This window comes from Dysidea avara, chromosome 1 (genome assembly GCF_963678975.1).
Source record: "Dysidea avara chromosome 1, odDysAvar1.4, whole genome shotgun sequence".
Lineage (NCBI taxonomy): Eukaryota > Metazoa > Porifera > Demospongiae > Dictyoceratida > Dysideidae > Dysidea > Dysidea avara.
The window spans coordinates 31,556,070-31,578,378 of NC_089272.1; the positions used below are offsets into that span (position 1 = coordinate 31,556,070).

The following is a 22,309-nucleotide window of genomic DNA, read 5'->3' on the forward strand; positions in this document are numbered from 1 at the left end:
TATTCTTTGCCTTACCATGCACACCTATTGCATTTTACACTTTAATCCATCTATACTATAAGATTTAACATATTTGCAGTGGTGTTAAAAATTATCAAACCACTGTGGTCATGTGGTCAAACATGAATGCAATTTTAAAAGTATTTTTATGATCATATATATATGAGACCAAAATAACAAGACCAGTAAAAAACTGCATCACTTGCACATACACACCAATGTTAATCAGGCACATCCTGTCACAGTGTTTCCCTTGTATTTGTGAGTTTAAATCTGTGTGCTTCTATGTGTGTTTGTATGCATGTACAGTATGTTTTCATGTGTGTTACATTTTAAAGACAAAATTAATTTAGATACATGTATACATTGATTGAACAATATGAAAATGAACTGAAATCCCTGATGTGCCAAGCTAATGTTGTATATTTAAAGTCTGCAATTTCTAAGGTAATATCTTCACTTGCACAAAATTTAATGTGGTCCCACATTTACCATCATGACTATTATGAATATACATAAAATGTACAGTAGTGTGTTTTGAAGGTTGAGGAAAAGATATCATGATAAGAACTGTATTAATCGCAGGTTAATAATTCAACCATGCACACCTATTGTGTTTTGCACTTTAATCCATCTATAATAATATAAGATATTTTTGCAGTGGTGTTAAATATTAAAATATAGGCATTGACTATCAAAACACTGTGGCCATGTGGGCAAATGTGAATGCATTTAAATATATTTTGATCATATCACACCATTATAACTAGACCATTAAAACTGCATTACTTGCAGATATATGCCAGTGTTAATCGGGCACACCCTGTCATGGTGTTGCCTTTGTATTTGTGTGCTTAAATGTATATGCTTCTATGTGTCTGTGTATTTGTATGTGTGTTTGTTTGCATGAATGTGCATTTGTATGTGTATATGTGTGTTAACTGTGTTTGTAGTACCTGATGCGCCAAACTAAGGTTGAATGCGGGCTTAAAGCCTACAATTTCTAAGGCAAGATTTTCACCTTCACAAATGTGATACCACATTTACCATCATGACTATTATGAACAAAGTGTAAAAGAACTTAAGGGTTCAGTGGCATCGTGTTACTGTATGCATGGCAAGGCATTTTTCAACATCTTTAGCAAATGACTGTGGAGATGCTGGCTTCTTAGTAGGGGTCTTACCAATCATATCAGCAGAAACATCCAGGAGACTGTTACCCACGTTGTCATTAATGCTACTAGTGTGGTGGAGAAAAAAATAATAAAAATTTTGTTTAAATGGTAATTATTATGATGTGTGTTTATTGGTAGATGGTGAGAGAGAAGAAGGTAGACGGAACTCTGTGACATTGTTCAGAATTCCAGGAGACTCTGACAATAGTGTTGTCAGTAGTCAGGTAAGAACTTAATACTAGTCACAATGCATTTCTGTTTTTTACAGCTTCCTCAGGTGACACGTTCTTAGGTCACAAGGATGAAGAAAAGAATGTATGGAGCTGTATGTATAATGTTAAGGTAATTGGAAAATTTATTGCTTACCTTGTCATGTTAACCAAATTTACTTTTATAATTATAGTGGGCTCATGGAAGGTAGGCTCAGTGTAGTTGCTGTAATGACTTTAAACTTTGGAGAACTAGTGACATACATTTTATGGTGAAAAGTGTTAAAATATAAAAATATTTGAATAATATGGTTCAGCGGCATTGACTCTAAATGGTTACAGACCCAAGGTATATTCAATATCCTTGGAGAATGACCATCAAGATTTCAGTTTACATAGCGTCTCTGTGATCATATCGGTAAAATCATCCAGGAGACTGGAAGCATACAAGTCCTCGTAGTTTCTACTAATATCAAACGTTAGTTGATATGCAAATAAACTTGTTTATATTATTAGAGTAAAATTGAAGACTAAAGAGGAACTCCAGATCTGTAAAGACACTTGTAGACTCTATGATGGTATTGTCAATAGTCAGGTAACTAAGTACTTTATAACAGCCAAAATATAACAGTCTATGAGTTTAATAGTAAGGAAATAATAGACTGATCACTGAGTAGCTATATCAGATTTAGGATTCTTAAATTGGAGCTTATGAAATATAATGTTATAATTGTAGTATGTTTTCAGCAAAGGAAAAAATGAGAAATCTGGCATATGTCATCAGAAAGATTTGAAGCTTTGAGATTGGGTTAGCTACTTTTTAAAGTATCATTGCAAATCCAATGTTATTAATTTTGAAGTGAAACTAACAAGCTGTGTAAGGCAAAACTGTCCAAAAGTGTAGCTTTTACTGCTCTATTAGTTATTATCATTGTTTTATTTTTGCAAATAATTAAGCGTTACAGCACAACTCAAAACATATTAACAATAAAGTTAATTATGTCATTGTCAGCTTCAATGCTTCAGACATTGATGCTCCATCAACTACTCCCAATAATCTCCGTCTTGCTCAGGAGTCTTGAACACAAAGCATGGTAGTACAATGGATTGAAAAAGAGAGTCTTGTTTTTACCCAGCTCATGAAAAACACCATATGACTTTCCCACATACGTAGTAGCCAGATGTTCAGCTAGACAGCTCAAAATAAATTTGTCTCATTGCCAAGTACACTATCAACACCAAAGCAAAACTCGCATGACATATTTGACAAGCTAGAGCATACTTTCTTTTCTCAACTTCTGCAGGTGAATACATAAAGTAACAATGAGTAAGAAGCATCAGTTAAACAAGTAACGATGGAGCTGTGATCTAAATAAGGAAGTTAAGGATAAATTCATATGGGATTAAGTTCCATACAAATGGTGTGTTTACATGTATGTAAAAAGAATAATATACGGTAAAGTCATCAGCATGAACAGGTGTACTTATTATACGGTTGTGCCTTCATTCACAGGTGAATCTATCCCCACTTAGTTCATGTCTCTAGGCCTCGTAGTTTTCTCAAACATTAATTAATTAATTATTTATTTATTTATTTATTCATTATTAATGATGTAATTTTAACCGCATTTCGTATTATTCTTAGTACTTGGTTGTATAATTATTATTTACAGGTAATAAAAGGAAGGCCAGAACCTGTAAAGTTCCTGATCCTAAGATAAAACTATGCGTTATGAAATAATTATATTAATATGAAAACTATCGAATTGTCTCTTGAAAATAAACACTTAAGGTGGCCGGGTACAGTGACCAGTTCAGTAGGGAGCTCATTCCAAGTGTTAACAATCCACTGACTGAATGAATGAGCTCATACATCACGAGATATATGTTGCTTAAACATCTTGAAGGGGTGACCTCTGGAGGTAATATAAGCAGCAAATACCTTTAAGACTGGACCACAATGTGATGTCATCCCCAAGATGGAGATCTGGCGAACACTACATAAGGCAGAAACCAATCAGAAAACTTTTCATTGACAACACCTCTTTGAGAATGAGACTGAAGTTAAAAATTGATTAGTCCATTGTAATAAATGATGAGCAATACCTATACCCCTCCTATTTAAGTAATGTGGTACTGTCAAATGCTCTGGCAAAATCTAATCATAAACAGTGGCAATGCAACTGCCACAACAGTCTAGTATTTCTGCCCAATCTTTATTAGCTTCAGTCAGTATGAAGATGGAATGTAGAGTAGCCCTTGCAAAACCCATATTGATGAGAATTCAGTAATCTATTTTTAGTTCAGATATTTGGATAGAATAATTTGTTCCATTGTCTTTACAACTAGTGATGTTAAACTAATTAGATGACAATTAGAAACAAGATTCCTCTTGTTGCACTTAAAACTAGAACTGTTACTCAATCTTGAGGTAATTTGCCAGTGCACATGGAAAAATTGAAGGGGTAGCAATAAATTCTGCACATTTTTTTTATTATATTTTTTATTTTTTTTTTACGGTATCAAATATAGTGCACACAACACATACATGATGGCTACATACAAAAATACATAATAAAACAGTCAAGTGTTAGTAACATGTTACTGCAGGAGTTGGCGAAGGAAGCAAAAAGATCAGGTCCACAAGCTCTAGATACGTACAGGCCTATACAGCGTTAGACACTCTCCTCTCTTATTATTAACTCTTGCTATTATGTAATAGTTTGTAGATAATAACTGGTGAAAAATCAGCAAAGTCAATAAAAGAAGGCAATTAAAAACTCAATACATGACTTCAATGTGCTAAATATTGAGTCATATCTTCCTTACTGAGTAAAAAGTAATAAGTGTTAAAAATTCATGTAGACTTGTGTCAAAATTAATATGTGTGCTATTTCAGCATAATGCTAGCATAATAATTATATAGGTGGATATTTCAAACTATATGAAGCTTAGTTCCATGAAAATAGATCAATAGAGCAGTTAGTGGAAACTGTGGAAACTGAGCACTGTGAAATACATTATTCTCTCTAATAGAACAGTCGTTTTGTAGTGAAACACTCTAGTAGAGAATTCACTGATTAAAATGTCACAAGATAATTGTAAGAAATGTTGCTAATTTAGGCACATAATACAAGCATAATGGGAACACTGAAGAGCATAATAGGTGAAAATTTTGAAAAATTTCTAAAACATTTTAGGTACAGTTTTGAGTATATTAAAAACTTCATCCTTTTATAGTTTCATCAGTGATGATAGCATCATGATCAGTTGAGAAGGAATAAGGCCACACCTGCCTTTAAATTTGCTGGAGTTTACCTGATTCCAAAGTTTCTAAGAGTCCTTGGAATCAAGACACACGGTAGTGTGTCGTGCGGCCCAAGAAGCCGGCGTGCCACCCGTGAGTATATTAACAGGAAGAAAGAAAACGCAATTTTCACACCTATGTAGCTCTGTGATCCCCTACCCGATTGGAACCTAATTTGCTAGAGAGATGTCGGCCAGTAAGGGGAGTCTACACACCAAATTTGAAGATAATCGCTCCAGTCATTTCCGAGATACGAGCGAACAAAATGTCGTTTTAATTTCTTCGTTTTCTTCTTCTTCTACTTCTTCATTTCGCACACTTCGCAAAATCCGCCATAAAACACGAATGCGTGCTCGGATCGAGCTGAAAGTTGGCACACTTAAAGGGCTCATTAAGGCGGATCTGTGTACCAACTTTGGTAGGAATCCGATGAACATTCAAGGAGTTATGACCGATTATTTGCGTAAAATAAGGTCGAAGGTCTGTCACGCCTACAGGGTAAAATCCTTTGAGGAATCAGTTGAAAATTGCTATGTAGATGGAGCAACCATCGTAGGAGTGCCTTTATGTGGTTTGAAAGGAATCGGGATAAAGACCACGGAGATATGACACAAAACCCGACCTGTGTCAAAATTACTCGATCGATTTTTATGAATAAAAAACTATTAGTTTTCGTGTCTATCAGGCAAACCGCTTAGAGCAATGAGCTGAAAATCAGTATGTAGCTGGAATAATCATCATAGAAAGTCCTTGCAGTAGTACAGAAGAATTGGATTACAAACCACTGAGTTATGATTCGAAAGGCAACTACGTGTAGCAAATGCGAGATCGAGATACTCTAATAGAACAGTCACCCTAATAAAGCATTCAGCTGCATTTATAATTTACTCAATTATATTACATTGCAAATTATTCTGTAGGGAATTCAGTTACAAACAAGTCACCCTGTAGTCAGGTCAGCCAGAAGAAGGTACCTAATAGAGAGTTCAGCTACAAAGAAACCATCATGTAGAGAGTTCAGCTCAAACAAATTGCCCTGTAGAGAGATCAGCTAGAAGAAGTTACATTGTAGAGAGTTCAGTTACAAAGAAACAATCATGCAAAGTGTTCAGCTACAAACAAATCACCCAGTAGAAAGTTCCGCTATGAACAGATCACACTGTAGAGAGTTCAGTTAGAAACAAGTCATGTTGTAGAGAGATCAAGTAACCTTGTAGAGAGTTCAGCTATAAAGAAACCACCTGTAGAGAGTTCAGCAGGAACAAGTCACCCTGTACAGAGATCAGCTAGAAACAAGTCACCCTGTAGAGAATTCAGCTACAAACAAATCACCCTGTAGAAAGATCAGGTAGAAGAAGTTACCTTGTAGAGAGTTCAGCTGCAAACAAATCACCCTGTAGAGAACTCAGCTACAAACAAATCGCCCTGTAGAAAGATCAGCTAGAAGAAGTTACCTTGTAGGGAGTTCAGCTACGAACAGATCACCCTGTAGAGAGTTCAGCTACAAACAAATCACACTGTAGAGAGTTCAGTTACAAAGAAACCACAATGTAGAGAGTTCAGCTTCAAAAAAAATCAATCACTCTGTAGAGAGTTCAGCTAGAAAGTCACCTTGTAGAGAGTCCAGCTGCAAATAAATCACATGTAGAGAGTTCAGCTAGAAACAAGTCACCCTGTAGAGAGATCAGCTAGAAACAAGTCACCCTGTAGAGATTTCAGCTAGAAGAAGTCACATTGTAGAGAGTTCAGCTACAAAGAAACTACCATGTAGAGAGTTCAGCTGCAAACAAACACCCTGTAGAGAACTCAGCTACAAACAAATCGCCCTGTAGATAGATCAGCTAGAAGAAGTTACCTTGTAAGGAGTTCAGCTACAAACAAATCACCCTGTAGAGAGTTCAGCTACAATGAAATCATCATGTAGAGAGTTCAGCTGCAAACAAATCATCCTGTAGAGAGTTCAGCTATATATGAAAAGATCACTCTGTAGAGAGTTCAGCTAGAATAAGTCACCTTTTAGAGAGTTCAGCTACAAAGCTACCACCATGTAGAGAGTTCAGCTGCAAAAAAATCAATCACTCTGTAGAGAGTTCAGCTAGAAGAAGTCACCTTGTAGAGAGTTCAGCTGCAAATAAATCCCCCTGTAGAGAATTCAGCTACAAACAAATCACCCTGTAGAAAGATCAGCTAGAAGAAGTTACCTTGTAGAGAGTTCAGCTACAGAGAAACCAGAGTTCAGCTGCAAACAAATCACCTGTAGAGAGTTCAGCTAGAAACAAGTCACCCTGTAGAGAGATCAGCTAGAAACAAGTCACCCTGTAGAGAGTTCAGCTAGAAGAAGTCACATTGTAGAGAGTTCAGTTACAATGAAACTCCCATGTAGAGAGTTCAGCTGCAAACAAATCACCCTGTAGAGAACTCAGCTACAAACAAATATGCCCTGTAAAAAGATCAGCTAGAAGGAGTTACCTTGTAGAGAGTTCAGCTACAAAGAAACCAGAGTTCAGCTGCAAACAAATCACCTGTAGAGAGTTCAGCTAGAAACAAGTCACCCTGTAGAGAGTTCAGCTGCAAACAAATCACCCTGTAGAGAACTCAGCTACAAACAAATATGTCCTGTAAAAAGATCAGCTAGAAGAAGTTACCTTGTAGAGAGTTCAGCTACAACAAAACCATCATGTAGAGAGTTCAGCTACAAACAAATCACGTGTAGAGAGTTCAGCTAGAAACAAGTCACCCTGTAGAGAGATCAGCTAGAAAACAAGTCACCTTGTAGACAGTTCAGCTAGAAGAAGTCACATTGTAGAGAATTCAGCTACAAAGAAACTACCATGTAGAGAGTTCAGCTGCAAACAAATCACACTGTAGAAAGTTTAGCTATGAACAGATCACCCTGCAGAGAGATCAGCTAGAAACAAGTCACCCTGTAGAGAGTTCAGCTAGAAGAAATTACCTTGTAGAGAGTTCAGCTACAAAGAAACCACGATGTAGAGAGTTCAGCTGCAAACAAATCACCCAGTAGAAAGTTCAGCTATGAACAGATCACCCTGTTGAGAGTTCAGTTAGAAACAAGTCATCCTGTAGAGAGATCACCTAGAAGTATCACCTTGTAGAGAGTTCAGCTACAAACTAATCACCTGTAGAGAGTTCAGCTACAAACAAATCACCCTGTAGAGAGATCAGCTAGAAGAAGTCACCTTGTAGAGAGTTCAGCTACAAAGAAACCACCATGTAGAGAGTTCAGCTGCAAACAAATCACCTGTAGAGAGTTCCGCTAGAAACAAGTCACCCTGTAGAGAGATCAGCTAGAAACAAATCACCCTGTAGAGAGTTCAGCTAGAAGAAGTCACATTGTAGAGAGTTCAACTACAATGAAATTCTCATGTAGAGTTCAGCTGCAAACAAATCACCCTGTAGAGAACTCAGCTATGTACAAACAAATATGCCCTGTAAAATATCAGCTAGAAGAATTTACCTTGTAAAGAGTTCAACTACAAAGAAACCACCATGTAGAGAGTTCAGCTGCAAACAAATCACCTGTAGAGAGTTCAGCTAGAAACAAGTCACACTGTAGAGAGATCAGCTAGAAACAAGTCACCCTGTAAAGAGTTCAGCTAGAAGAAGTCACATTGTAGAGAGTTCAGCTACAAAGAAACCACCATGTAGAGAGTTCAGCTGCAAACAAATCACCCAGTAGAAAGTTCAGCTATGAACAGATCACCCTGTTGAGAGTTCAGTTAGAAACAAGTCATCCTGTAGAGAGATCACCTAGAAGTATCACCTTGTAGAGAGTTCAGCTACAAACAAGTCATCCTGTAGAGAGATCAATGCAGCTAGAAGAAGTTACCTTGTAGAGAGTTCAGTTACAAAGAAACCACCATGTAGATAGTTCACCTGCAAACAAATCACCCAGTAGAAAGTTCAGCTATGGACAGATCACCCTGTTGAGAGTTCAGTTAGAAACAAGTCATCCTGTAGAGAGATCACCTAGAAGTATCACCTTGTAGAGAGTTCAGCTACAAACAAATCACCTGTAGAGAGTTCAGTTACAAACAAGTCATCCTGTAGAGAGATCAATGCAGCTAGAAGAAGTTACCTTGTAGAGAGTTCAGCTACAAAGAAACCACCATGTAGAGAGTTCAGCTGTAAACAAATCACCCAGTAGAAAGTTCAGCTATGGACAGATCACCCTGTTGAGAGTTCAGTTAGAAACAAGTCATCCTGTAGAGAGATCACCTAGAAGTATCACCTTGTAGGGAGTTCAGCTACAAACAAATCACCTGTAGGGATTTCAGCTACAAACAAATCACCCTGTAGAGAGTTCAGCTACAAAGAAATCATCATGTAGAGAGTTCAGCTGCAAACAAATCATCCTGTAGAGAGTTCAGCTATGAAAAGATCACCCTGTAGAGAGTTCAGCTATAAGAAGTCACCTTTTAGAGAGTTCAGCTACAAATTAAAGCAACCACCATGTAGAGAGTTCAGCTGCAAACAAATCGCCCTGTAGAGAATTCAGCTACAAACAAATCTCCCTGTAGAGAGACCAGCTAGAAACAAGTCACCCTGTAGACAGATCAGCTAGAAGAAGTTAGCTTGTAGAGAGTTCAGCTGCAAACAAATCACCCTGTAGAGAATTCAACTACAAACAGATAGCCCTGCAGAGAGTTCAGCTAGAGTCAAGTCACCCTGTAGAGAGAATCCTGTAAAGAGCTCATCTACATACAAGCAGATCACCCTGTAGAGAGTTCAGCTACATTTCAAGTCACCCAGTAGAGAGATCAGCTGCAAATTATCCTGTGGGAATTAATTGACATGTAATAAATATATGCAAGAGTTCATAATATACTGAACTCTTGATATATGCATTATATATATAATTTGTACATTTACTGATAAAATCAGAATGAGTTAAAGTATTTATAAAATCTGCTTCATCTTTTTCTTTTTCCTGTGGTAAAGAAAAATATATAGTTTAAAAAGTCCCAAAGCTGGCCATAGGCCAGCTTTGGGGTATACAAATACAAAAAGAAGTGAAATCTAATCAAAAACAGCCAGACCAAGCGGCACAAAATTCACCGGAATTGTCGTTATTAAAATTTTTACCATTAACCTACCATCACAGCCATTTCTTGGCCGCCACCTTGGATTTCACATCTTTTTTCACCATAGCCTTTTCAAGGGCCGAACTCCTTTTTTTACAGCTTGGCTGTTTATGATTAGATAGTTATTACACAGTGACTCAGTAAAATGCTTTGTAGCCATCCAGTGGCGGATCTAGAAATTTTAGAGGGGGTTTCAGGTTCCATAACTGTGATCCCAGACTGAGAAGCGTATATAGTCCAACTGGGGTTGTTAGGCTGAATCAGTTCAATCTTGATAGCTTAGTGGCCTAATAGCTACATAGATCTACAGTTTTAACTAGCTGGTAATGAATCAGTAATAATCACTCCGCAACATTGTTTACTGTCGAATCTCACCATTTGAGGTCTTTGCAGAACGTTTTGAAGCAAAACAACACTTGTCATTAAAAGAATAATTTTTTTAGAGACAATAATTATTTTTAGAGATTCTTATTTTTATGCCATTTTCCAGCGATTTCAAAGGCAAATGTGTGAAGTTTTGGCCAGCAGAAAGTCCCGGCCAATATCTTACATTTAATATAACTCTTGGTGATTGTATTACCCACCTAACACCTAAATCGTAAATAAATTTAGGGTGCACACTTTTTCAGAGGGGGGAAATTGTTGCAACCCCCTGTATCTGCCACTGGTATCCATCCTAGTTTTACTCTGTATGTGGTTACTGACATGTCAACACTTGGAGATCAAGGACTGGGAAGGAGAGGGTGATGACTTGATTTTAGAATATAAGCAATTCTTTCAGATTAGTTGAACAGTGTCATATTAAAACCAGTGCTTTATTTTACTTAACACTTCATTTCATTACAGTATCTCGATCAATCTAATGAATAGGAGGTGGAAAGTGAAGTGTTGTGTTGCTGATGGATGTTAGTTAATAAACAATTGCATGCTTACACTGCTGTAGTAGTACTAAGTAAATAGATAGATGGATACTTTGGACTGCATGGTAGATTATAATCAGATGTATTGTTTTGAGCCTAGAAGACTTGTTAGCTGTATAATACCTACTGATAAAGAGTTTGTATTTGTGACTGCATGGGTCTCCAATAATAGGGCATCTGGGCACATAATTAAGTTTTGCTTACTTTTACAAACTTTCATAGCTTGTCAGTACCTTTTAATGGTGAGTAGCAAACTGTGACTCAGTGGTTGACCCATCAACCCTGATTCAGCTACTCATCCACTCAGCAAATTAATGTTGTAATCACTGAACTCACTGCACACATCTTATGATTTTTCATTGTGTTTTGTAACATGCAGTATCACTGTTCAGTGTGTATTATGTCATTTCAACAGTAGTATGTATTCCAGTCACTTTTGTATGTTATCTGTTGTAATCTTTTTAGTATAAATAATATGCTGTACTGTATGTCATTGAGAGATTGGTGATAAGAAAACTGTCTAATAATAGCTACTGATCAGTAGTAACTACAAAGTATTACAATGGCATCGTGCTATGGACATGTAATTTCCTTAATGAACATTAATTTTAATTGACAAGTTGCAGAATGCAAATATTATCCACACAAAACAGCCAAACTGTATAAAAAGGGTGCAGCCTTCTAAAAGCCGGGGTGAAAAAGTTGTGAAATCAAAAATGGCAGCCATGAAATAGCTGCAGTGATGTAGATGATAATAAATTTTAGCAATGGCTTTGTGTATTATTATGATCCACCTTTGATTTCACAGCTTTTTTTACCTAGGCTCTTTGAAGGTAGCACCTTTTTCTACACATGTATTGAGATATGACTTGTTGTGTGATGAGGTGTACAGTAGTTTGTGCCCACAATACACTATTGCCATAATAACAACATCATGCAGGTCATGATCAGTAGGGAGCCAATTCAGTGGTTCGTAGGCCTACAATGTTATCTGTATTTTCAAACTGCTGACACAGTGTTTCGCCAAAAGACTGAGTCAAGGTATCGCCACACTAGACAACTCTTGTGTCGGTAAAGAGGAACTGTTTGTTGAAACTCCTTACATCTTGAATGTGAGTTTCCATAAACTTGATTGTACATTTTCTATCATGGTCTTTGTCTGGACTGGACTTCTTGACCCTTAACTCACCATAGCACTATTTTGCAGCCTTGACCATTCACCAGCTTTGGATTATTACGTACATGGCCAGGTAGCAAGTTTCCGTGGCTGTGTATTAGTGCTGTGACTGATTCTTTCACAGCTGCTGGTAGCACACATCAAGGCTGCAGGACCGGATGTCCTACAGGCCTTCAGCACTTGTGTTGATAAGCCATTTATAATAGATGTTTAGTAAAAGCACGGGCGCACGTTGGAATGATGATGATAACATCATGAAAGTATGACAACATACAAGAGAAAATGAGGGCCTAGACTCAGGGGTATCAAGTTGAAATAACAAGGACCCTGGCAAGGCATAAATACAAAAAAAAAACACACACAATATCAACACACACACACACACACACACACACACACACACACACACACACACACACACACACACACACACACACACACACACACACACACACACACACACACACACACACACACACACACACACACACACATACACAATAACAACACATACACAATAACAACACACACACACACACACAATAACAACACATACACAATAACAACACACACACACAATAACAACACATACACAATAACACACACACATTACAACAACACCAAGACACGGTACAGCACAATAATTAGTCCAATAGATCAGTAACGTCCCATCGATGTTGAGGATCTGGCATTGAAGATCCTATAAGAACAAGATATAGCTAGCAACTTTTGCTGCTTGCTGAAAGATTCCACAAATAGAATGTTTTGATTGATGGAACACTTCTGACAATTTTTTTATTATTATTATTATTGTTTACTGTGCAAAGCCTCTTACAAAGAGTATATACAAGCACAGATAATAAATCAGCAAAATTAATTATGTGGTTAATTGATGTTCAGCTAGCCTTGCTTTAAATTGGTCTAAACTTTTGATACTGTTGCTGGCATAAAATGGCCTAAACAGTCAACTTCAACCGTCACAAGCTCAACGGAAAGAGATGATGTGTACATTTAACTGAGCAGTGGACCATAGGGACCTTGTTTTCTATGGCTAGCAACTAAAAAGTGGTGCTTGGTATTAGTAATTACATAAAGTTCTAATAATGTGATGGAATCAGGTGAGACTAACACCAGGTCTGGTCTACTTAACGATGTTGAAAGATTAAAAGGAATGGTGCTAGTAGGGCTCTCACTAGCAAGATGGCCAGGTAGATCAGCATAAAGCTTAGAACTGGGTGATAAATCTTTCAGAAGACTACGAACAAAAACTTGTAAACCAAGTCATGGCGCCAAGTGTATCTACCTTGGTCAAGAGCCACAAACAGCCAGTAAAACGTGGCTGGTTGTCACTATAGACCTACACCAACAGCGGTTAAAACTTTGGGAAGAAACCTGGAGAAAGAAACGCTCAGGTTACATGTGAGTTCAAGTCACAGGTCAAGATATTATTAGTATGGTAGCACTATGCATATCGACCTACATTACACAACAGCGCGTCTGACTGTAGATCACGTGCTCATACATGAGGTGATTTCCTGGTCTAAATACATACAAACGCAACTCATTTTTGATATAGCTAGCTAATCGACTGCCCAACTTCTAGTTAGTGTGGCATGGCTGAAGCGTCTGATTACAGGCAAAGCACCAAGCATTTCAAAATCAGGTCCGATTTTACATCGAATATGGATGATGAGCCACGGAGTGGCTACGGGAAAGTGATGGAGTCAGATTCACTATTGCTCTGTGATTACGTAAGCGTACGTAAAGTGAGAACATCGAAACGAAAGATTAAAGCTACCAAATCAGACAAGAAGCTAAAGGTACTATTTAAGTAACCCGCACATTACGGGTATAGTAGTTAGCTACTAGCTAAGTAAGTAGCTACGCAATTATACTACGTAAGTCTGGGGCGCGTAGCCCTCCAAACCGCTTGTTTTTAAGTGATGATCAGCGGTAACTAGCCACGTAGCTCTCTGTATAGCTAGTAGCTAATACCCAAGGGCACAGCCCCAAAACATAGACACTGAATTCGTACAATATGAACAGTTTGTCTGCTTGTGTGTGTTTGTTGTCTTCGTGTATCGCTGTATGCAGTTACTATAGCTACTGTAGCTAGTCCAGCCCGTTTTTAAAATGATTTATTGGGTTAGAATTTGCTACTTTGTCATGCATTGCACTCTTGATGGTGCTTTAAAACTGGAAAGTACATTTTCTCCAGGACTCCCTAAAGGGGAAATAGTACAATTGAACTATCTAGTAACCTGGACTGTTTTGAAAGTACACTGCTTCCAGCTGTAAGTTTGTATATGCCGTACTGAGAGTGACTTCATGCAGGGTTTATTGGACCTTGATCTTTGCTGGTATGCTTTGTGGTGAATGAAGATGTTTCATTGATCATCAGTTATCCAAACACCATTGTTCCTATAGTTAGCCAATTAAAAGTGTTAAAGATGTACAAGTGAGATTGTCCAAAATACAATGGACAGGTGTATACTCATAGGCAAGTGACTATCTCAACTGATAAACAGTTAGCTAGCAACTTATAAAGGTAACAAAAGTGGAAGTGTCACAATGATGAAATAATAAGTATAAGCCGCTTAAAAGTCAGCATGGTTTCAATTATGTCATTGCTATGCTGACTTTTAAGTGGCTTATACTTTTGAGTTGGTGACATAACCATCAGAAAATTGTTGAGTATCTGATCTAACTCTGACCAAAGTAACTATGCACTTTAAAGTAAATACTAGTGAATACCTCCTATCTGATAGACTAAATACGTTTTTGAAGTTTCAAAGTATTCTATATACATACCGTAGACTCTGGTTATTAGGCACATGCGCTTATGATTTTTGGAGGAATTACTTGTGAAATTTACTATATGCTTGTTAAGCACATGCGCTTATAAATTACGGTAAGGAAATTCTGTTAGGAGGGAATTTAGTTGTGCCCACTACAGTTTTCAAGCAATTTGAACAGCAGTTAATATTTTGCTTCAGTCGTGGAAACGGAAATCCTTAGAAGTCAGGTAGCTACAGCTATCGTTATTACAGATGGCAGTATCTTGTTATTGTCATTGGTATCTGCTAGAGTCAACGAATATTCTAAATGCCAAGAAAGCAAATAATTTTAAAAAGAACATACTCTAAACGTATATATTTGATGACTAAGACACAGGCACCTGGCGAGGCATTGAGTGTGCTGTGACATGTCTGATTCGCTCTGACAACAATTCTACATAGTACAAGGTTGCAGAGGCAATTTCAACCATATGTGCTTAACAAACAGGTGTCTAGAAGAAGTCTACCATATGCGCTTAACAGGAAATATGCGCTTAATAACCATGTGTGCCTAATAAACAGAGTCTACGGTATTACAATTAAGGCTTAAAATGATTCCAAAATGACACAAAGCTTACTTAGATGTTATGTGCATGATAAAAATAAGGTGTCCACAATAATCAGTGCATGGACAAACCCCATTGAGTTTCATCTCCATAGGAACTTGGAATCCCAAGCGGCTAAGTGTGTGTGTGTGTTATTTTTGTGCCAAGTTTTTTTTAAAAATTAAAATATTGAATATTGGAATTCCTAATATTAAAGTTATGAATTACTACAAAGGTAGGTAGTTAATTTAGTAAGTATTGTATTTAGGTAATTTATTTTCTAGTCAGTCAACTCAACTCAAGTGAGGGCTGGGAAAAATGTACAAGATAATCAGGCAAGTAAAATCACTAGTCTCATACCACAAAGCCAGATTTTATTCAGTTCACCTCTATTAATTATATACTTAGCGCTTCAATCATTACCATCACCTTGCCTTCACTTTCAACTTCACCAGTAGGTGGTTGGTTATTGCTAAACATAATGCCATGTATTTGTAGTTTCTTTCGTCACTATGTCTGACTCTTCAGATAACAGAACAAAATTAATGTTTGTTCAATCAACAGAATACAATTATGGCAAGTAATATTTATAATTTGAATTACGGCTAGAGAGAAATGGTATTACTAGACATAATAGGAATTACTAGCTATAATGGCAATTATGTTTATTATTGCTATACTATGAGAGTTATGGCTAGAGATTGGCTTTGCTGGTCATGTCCTACATTTATAAGATAGTGAGATATGGGAACTATACATTTTTTATAGCCTTTCATATTATTATGTATTGTATTAATTTCTAAAGTTCTAGCTAAGAGTGCTAGCTTTACAAATTTCAGTTTACAGCTATAGTTGAGTAGGTAACACTTTTCATTTACTTATAGTAGAAGTAGAAAAGAGTCACTACATTAAAGCATGCATATTAACAGTAGCTATGTATCTTTATACTGATTTATGCATGCAGCAACCAATAACATGGCTAATTGTGATCAATGTGCATAGAGGCATACATTTTTTGCAGCTGTAAACAATCCATGAACAATTAACTATTCAGCACAAGATACCTATGCTTGCATGGCCAGAGCCTGCTAGTAATGCTACCCTATCAGCTATAGTATGATTACTGCATTTTCCTCTGACTCTTATACCAATTTCAAGTAAGTCACATCGGTGTACACATATACACAAATGTGCATGTCAGACAGCAGGAAAAGCCATGCCAGCACCTCATTGGGTTTGTGCATATTTATTTGTGTGAAAGCTTACATGCAAATAATCTTTACCTATACAATGTTATGGTAAATAAGTATATATAAACATAATAGAGAAAGTCGTGCCAAATCTTTATAAGCATATATCACAACCACTGGATGCTGTGGTTAGCCATAAATTTAAATTGTGCCAGAAGTATTGCCAACTATCATCATGCTTCAATACATGTTATGGGTATGTAGTGGCTGTTCAATAATATTGCCAATTGCGCATAAATTCCCAGACACACAATGCTAAACTCCTCTTAGTCTGTTTGTTTGGACTCTTCATAGAATGCAAGCCATGAAAATGCAATAAATAAATCTTAAATGTGCTGGCTTAAATATGATCTTATTTAGATAAATGTGACCGGCCCTGCAAAAACAGGGCATGTGGGCACAAACTACACCCCATCACACTACAGGTGATATCTCATTACTGGAACAGAATATTTTCATTCTGTAACTTGCATCATAAAACCAATTAAATGCTTACTAAGAGCTGAAAATTGTGCCATAGCATGGTGGCATGAAACATTATGAGTGTTGGAAGTTTGAAAACGTAGGCAAATATCATATGCCCACAAGCTCTATTTTTGCAGGCCCAGTCACAAATAGCAATTCTGTAGCATGATCTCCTCAGCTGCTGCATCTGTCTGCTGGTACTATGTATTTATTTGATCACAAATTCAAAATAATGTTATTACACAATAATTTGTTCGAGTTGCTAAGTCTGTCACTATTTGATTAGATCTTGCTCCTCTATTGCTATATGCACTCTGGCCATGTTTAACTGAGTATTTGGCAATTGATTCACACAACCAAGCAATCCTACATATCCAATGCTATACATTGAAAGAAAGCCATTTATTACAAATCTTTGCACACGTAATGGTAATGAATGGCAAACAATAACTCACAGTATTATGTGCAGTAATAACTTTCCGTATGTAAGTATCTGTTGAAATGTACTGGATGCTGCTGTGTGCATCTGTCAGGCACAAGCAGTACATTTTTGGGTTGCCATATCAGTTAAAACTGTCCAAGCGCCATTCTACTTATAATAAATGCTAACTACTGTATCCTATTGTGTATACTAATTAATGAACTACAGTGCAAAACTGAACACCGTAATTACGTACAATGACTTACTGAAGATAGTGACCATTACTAATTTAATTTGTGAGCTCAACTAGCTACATGTGATAATTGTAGTCATTGATACTATGGTATTTCTCAAGCATTAGCTAGTTCATGACTGTAAATGGGTTCAGAAATCCATATGGTTTGGAATACATGTAAGTAGAAACAGGTGTGTGCAAGAATATGAAGGATTCTTTTTGTAGAACTAAACAAAAGCACTCAGTACTAGGATTCAATATTATAGAGAATCACTACTCTTACACATAAGCCAGCATGTGAGAGACTCTTTCCCCACACATTTTACAACTTATACAGAACACTACTGATTATATTTAATAATTTATAGTATGATGTATCAGCATGTATAAGCATTGTACTGTATAGCTACACTGTATGTGGGGTTGATGGTGATGACATTTACTGTATGCACACAATCAAAGTGTAACAGTACACAAAGGATGCCTTACATTTGGGCTGGTTCCCCTTGAAATTCAAAATTCAATCAAAATGGAATTTTCTGTATGAATGCTTAAAATATCCTGAAACCCCCCCCCCCCTTGAAATTTTGAGTGATAGTGTTCCACAAATACTTTTACTATCAGAAATAACTTGAACTATTTGTAACAAAGATGCTGCTAGAAAATTTGAAGTGTATGATGTCATCAAACACTTAGAAGGGATAGTTATATGGTTACTGTATGACTTCACTGGTTACTACAATGTATATAAATGGCTTCTGTAGTGTAACATGACTGTCACCTGGTCAATGAATATTTTATTGTTTATAGAAATGGAAGAAAGTATGGGTGGTTGTGACCATTAAGGAACTAGAGAACTGTAGAGTTGACTGTCACAAGGATGAAGGCCATTGGCTGACTCCATCCAAATCTGTGAACAAGATTAGTGTTTGTGAACCACTAAAAGATATAGTTTGTGTGGAGCACATAAGGTCTAATTACAAGTTTCATGTGATGTCAATCATATATGAATCATTTTCACTGCTGTTTGCATTCAAAGCACAAACTACAATGACATCTTGGATTGAACGATTGAATGACATAAGACGTACGTTACATTAATGGATATTATGTGCCTATAGATTGTGTGGTGTTTCTATGGTGTTTCTTTTGTGTGGTGATGCTTTACTTTTTATCTTACACTATGTGCCATGTACAACTGTAGCAGCTAATATTCAGCCCTTACTACACAATTAAGTGACTTTGTGTTGCAGCTAAGTTACAAAATACATTAATTATCATGTGGCAGTGAAACACAGTGTATGACTTGTTACTTAATATGTGATGGTTTCTGGTTTTTGCACTGAGACCGAGTCACATATTGCATCAATTATGTGCATACATATGTACACTACACTGTACAGTATTGGTTATGTGTATGTAGCTGATGTGTAGAAATAGAGGATACAGTAATATACTGTATCTGGATAATATATATATATATATATATAATATAGCAGCAATTAATAGATGCAAAACAATAGTGACATTTGTGGGACTACTGTATGTATCACGTTGCATTAAGAATTAAAGACCTTTGTTTCTCACCCATGCTAAGTAGTTGGCATATTTAAATATCTAAAATGTATGTATGACATGTAACAAAACATTTTTACAGAACACTATTTAGTTCAACTGATAAGCAGCTCAAATACAACTATCAAACCAGCTCCCTACGTGTTACATGTTCAGTCAGACAAGATTATTGGATACACAGCACTTGGCACTAAAGAAGTTGCTTGGATTTGGAACACTCGTGACTTCTTTGCTTACAGGCTACAAAAGAAAATTGTCCCAGAAGTGGAAATAATTATTGGAATGTAAGTGACATGTAATAATTGTTCCATTAATGTTACTATTGATCTGCTAATGTTATGGTGCATGTTTTGCGTATATGTATAAGTAGTCATGCTTGTGTACCTTCCATCCTTCCATTGGATTGGCTTCTGTATTTCTATAGTACACACTATGTATGTTAATGTATGACTGCTAGCTGCTGCAGCTGACTGACAATGGCTGCAGTTATAGAATTGAAAGCTGTTAACTGTCACAGTGTGAAAATTATTTTCGGTTCTATTGTGCAACCAAGTGAATACTTAGTACTAAGGTAAACAAAAGGATTCATGAAGGAAGGGCATTGTTGGTAGCATCAAATTCCTACATTCCTACTGTAGAATGAGGAATGATGGTGTAGTTATGGTACATGTAATAGGAAATAACAAGGTTGTGGCATTGTCTACATGCTGATTAAAGTTGACAGTGAAAGCGATTTTTTTTTCAAGATTATAGCAGAAAACGTACCTGTGCCGGTAGACTCCATTTGTGTACACAATATTGTAGCCTCTTAGTTGTGTAAAGTCAATGTTAGTGTAATTGTATCATGTGATGCTTTTACACTTTAGTGGTTCAAGTGCACATGGCAACTTCCATTTCATTGGACCAAATGTACAGAATCTGTGTAAGAGTATAATGGATAATGTTGTGACCAAGAGCAGTGATAAGCCAGTAAAACATTGTAGAAAAGGTGACCATTTTATGTCTCATATTTAGCATACATATGCATAGTATTTACACATTCATACAGTATATGGTACATACATGCATGCATACTTAAACATGTATGTAGTGGTGGTTAACTATAATCCCTCACTATCCCACTGGAAACTTGCTACTGAAAGCCTGTGTAGTTACTGTAGCAGGTACAAGAAACTTACAGTACGCATGCACATACTATATGCAGTATATTACATTTGGCTGTCACACTGGCATGGGTTAAGAACAAATAAAATTTTAATTAGAAGAGAAAGATTTATGCTTACGATATGCAACTGGTAAATGGCTTCAGTAGTGTCAATATGTACTATTAGGTATGAAATATAGTCAAATTTCAATATTAGCATACTGTGACTGCATCGAGAACGATCATCACAATGAAATGTCTTATATGTACCATATCTACTATAAGTAATTTGTGAATTAAAAAACTGTACAGCCTGTTGAGCTAAACCTGTCACTGTAAATCCCCAAAGGTGCCATTTGTGTACAAAGTGACCTGCATGCCTAAGGCAGCCACTAACTAAATAAGGTCAGTAACAGGTGACTGAAACAGACAGGTTTCTTGTATAATATGAAGTCAAAGAGCAGTGGTGAAACAAAATAGTGAAAATATGTGATATTAAGGGTGTTCAAGTAATTGGTTTAGAAAACAATGATGTCTATCTTGCAGACACAGTTGCATACACTGATTATAGTGTGTCTATACATAGTTGCTCATTTTCGGAATAATTCTATCATTGATGTAAACATATATTGTCTGTGTCAACCTAAACATATCACATTGTCATGTCGGGTTGTAAGGACAGACCGACCAAACACAACCGTTATACCATTTATGTCAGAAGAGGAAATACATCTGCCCATTACCATTACTCTCAATGAAATTAGTTTAATACTGTACATTTCTTATTATGGGTTTTCCTTGTTCATTTCTATGGAAAAAAAATGGTAGGCTGGTTGTACACTTTCTTGTGACCATTTCCTTTTGTAAGGACAATCCTCACATTATAATTGTATAGTTAGAGTTATTGTACAGTAGTAGTTCTGTTGAACCATGTAGACTATAAGCTGCCAGGTCTACTTGTACACTGATTTAAAGCTTAGCTATACACATCTTATCTTCTGTGCCAGTGCAGCCATTTGTATGCTGAAAAGTATAATACCAATTCTTATTGACATAGGTGACTGTGAAGAAGAGACTTGGGGTGATATGCCTTCACCCAAAAGTAGCACCAAGTCACCGGTATTAGTGAAAACGCTGGAGCCCAACCCATCATATGGTGTACTGCCAGAATCACCATGTCCTGTACGCAAAAGTGTAGTTGATGAGACAGACCAAGTTGTGTATGATAATGACCAAATCCCAGAATATGATGATACTGAGGTTTATGTAAATGACCAGCCACCAGGAACCGAAGAGGAGTTGTATGCTAATGATCAACCAGATGAGTTTGAAGAGTATGAATACATTCAAGTCAAACCTTCATCAAGAGCTTCACCAGAGATGTCAGAATATGATGAATATTACTAACTCACTCAATTACACATAATAATAATATGCTTCTGTGTTGAAATTTATGCTTCTCGAATTCCTTATTTTTATAAATATAATTATTGTCAGTTAGTTAACACACAGTGCATTATTTAGAAGAGGACCAGATACTGCCATTGTACATCTCCAGGTCACTATTGAAATAATTTTGTATTAGTTTACAGTAAAAGAAGGTATGGGTGTGATAACAAATTAACAAGTCGACCGACTAATTCTGAAACAGACCCTTATAGAAGGTTGTATGCATATAGTAGGTGAAAAAAGGGTGAGGAGGACTTGGGGACTAAATCCCCTCAATTCTTCCCTCACAATCAAATCTGGCTAAATTATATTCCTCAGAAGAGGATTGATGTTTTCAAATACTCTAATGGAGCAATCAAAGTGGTTTCTAAATGTGCAAAAATAAGGCATGATGGCACATCTACTTTTTCAAACTTTATTATGCTATGGACATGGACTTTTCACCCTTTATTTGATGATAAATTACAAGTTACTGATTGCAAATATTTTATTGCAGTA

General features: G+C 36.6%; 1 protein-coding gene and 1 long non-coding RNA gene across 10 annotated transcripts; both read left to right on the top strand.

Moving 5' to 3' along the window:
• Positions 1–9: 9 nt before the first annotated feature.
• On the top strand, positions 10–3,672 carry LOC136261671 (uncharacterized). 9 transcript variants are annotated; one of them, XR_010703977.1, is made up of 7 exons: positions 10–261; positions 1,314–1,399; positions 1,444–1,517; positions 1,579–1,733; positions 1,784–1,979; positions 2,689–2,805; positions 3,058–3,672. It is a non-coding gene; the product is annotated as an uncharacterized lncRNA (long non-coding RNA). The 9 variants fall into 9 exon arrangements; XR_010703983.1 differs by lacking the exons at positions 2,689–2,805; positions 3,058–3,672 and adding an exon at positions 2,132–2,272 and having other exon boundaries at positions 24–261; positions 1,784–1,862; positions 1,914–1,979; XR_010703981.1 differs by lacking the exon at positions 3,058–3,672 and having other exon boundaries at positions 21–261; positions 2,689–2,807.
• A 9,781-nt stretch (positions 3,673–13,453) lies between these two features.
• LOC136261767 (uncharacterized) lies at positions 13,454–21,867 on the top strand. Its single transcript, XM_066055824.1, has 5 exons — positions 13,454–13,710; positions 18,454–18,730; positions 19,301–19,502; positions 20,085–20,206; positions 21,420–21,867. Exons 1-5 carry the CDS (start codon positions 13,504–13,506, stop codon positions 21,767–21,769), a joined length of 1,158 nt encoding a protein of 385 aa, XP_065911896.1. The 5' UTR covers positions 13,454–13,503; the 3' UTR covers positions 21,770–21,867.
• Positions 21,868–22,309: the final 442 nt, after the last annotated feature.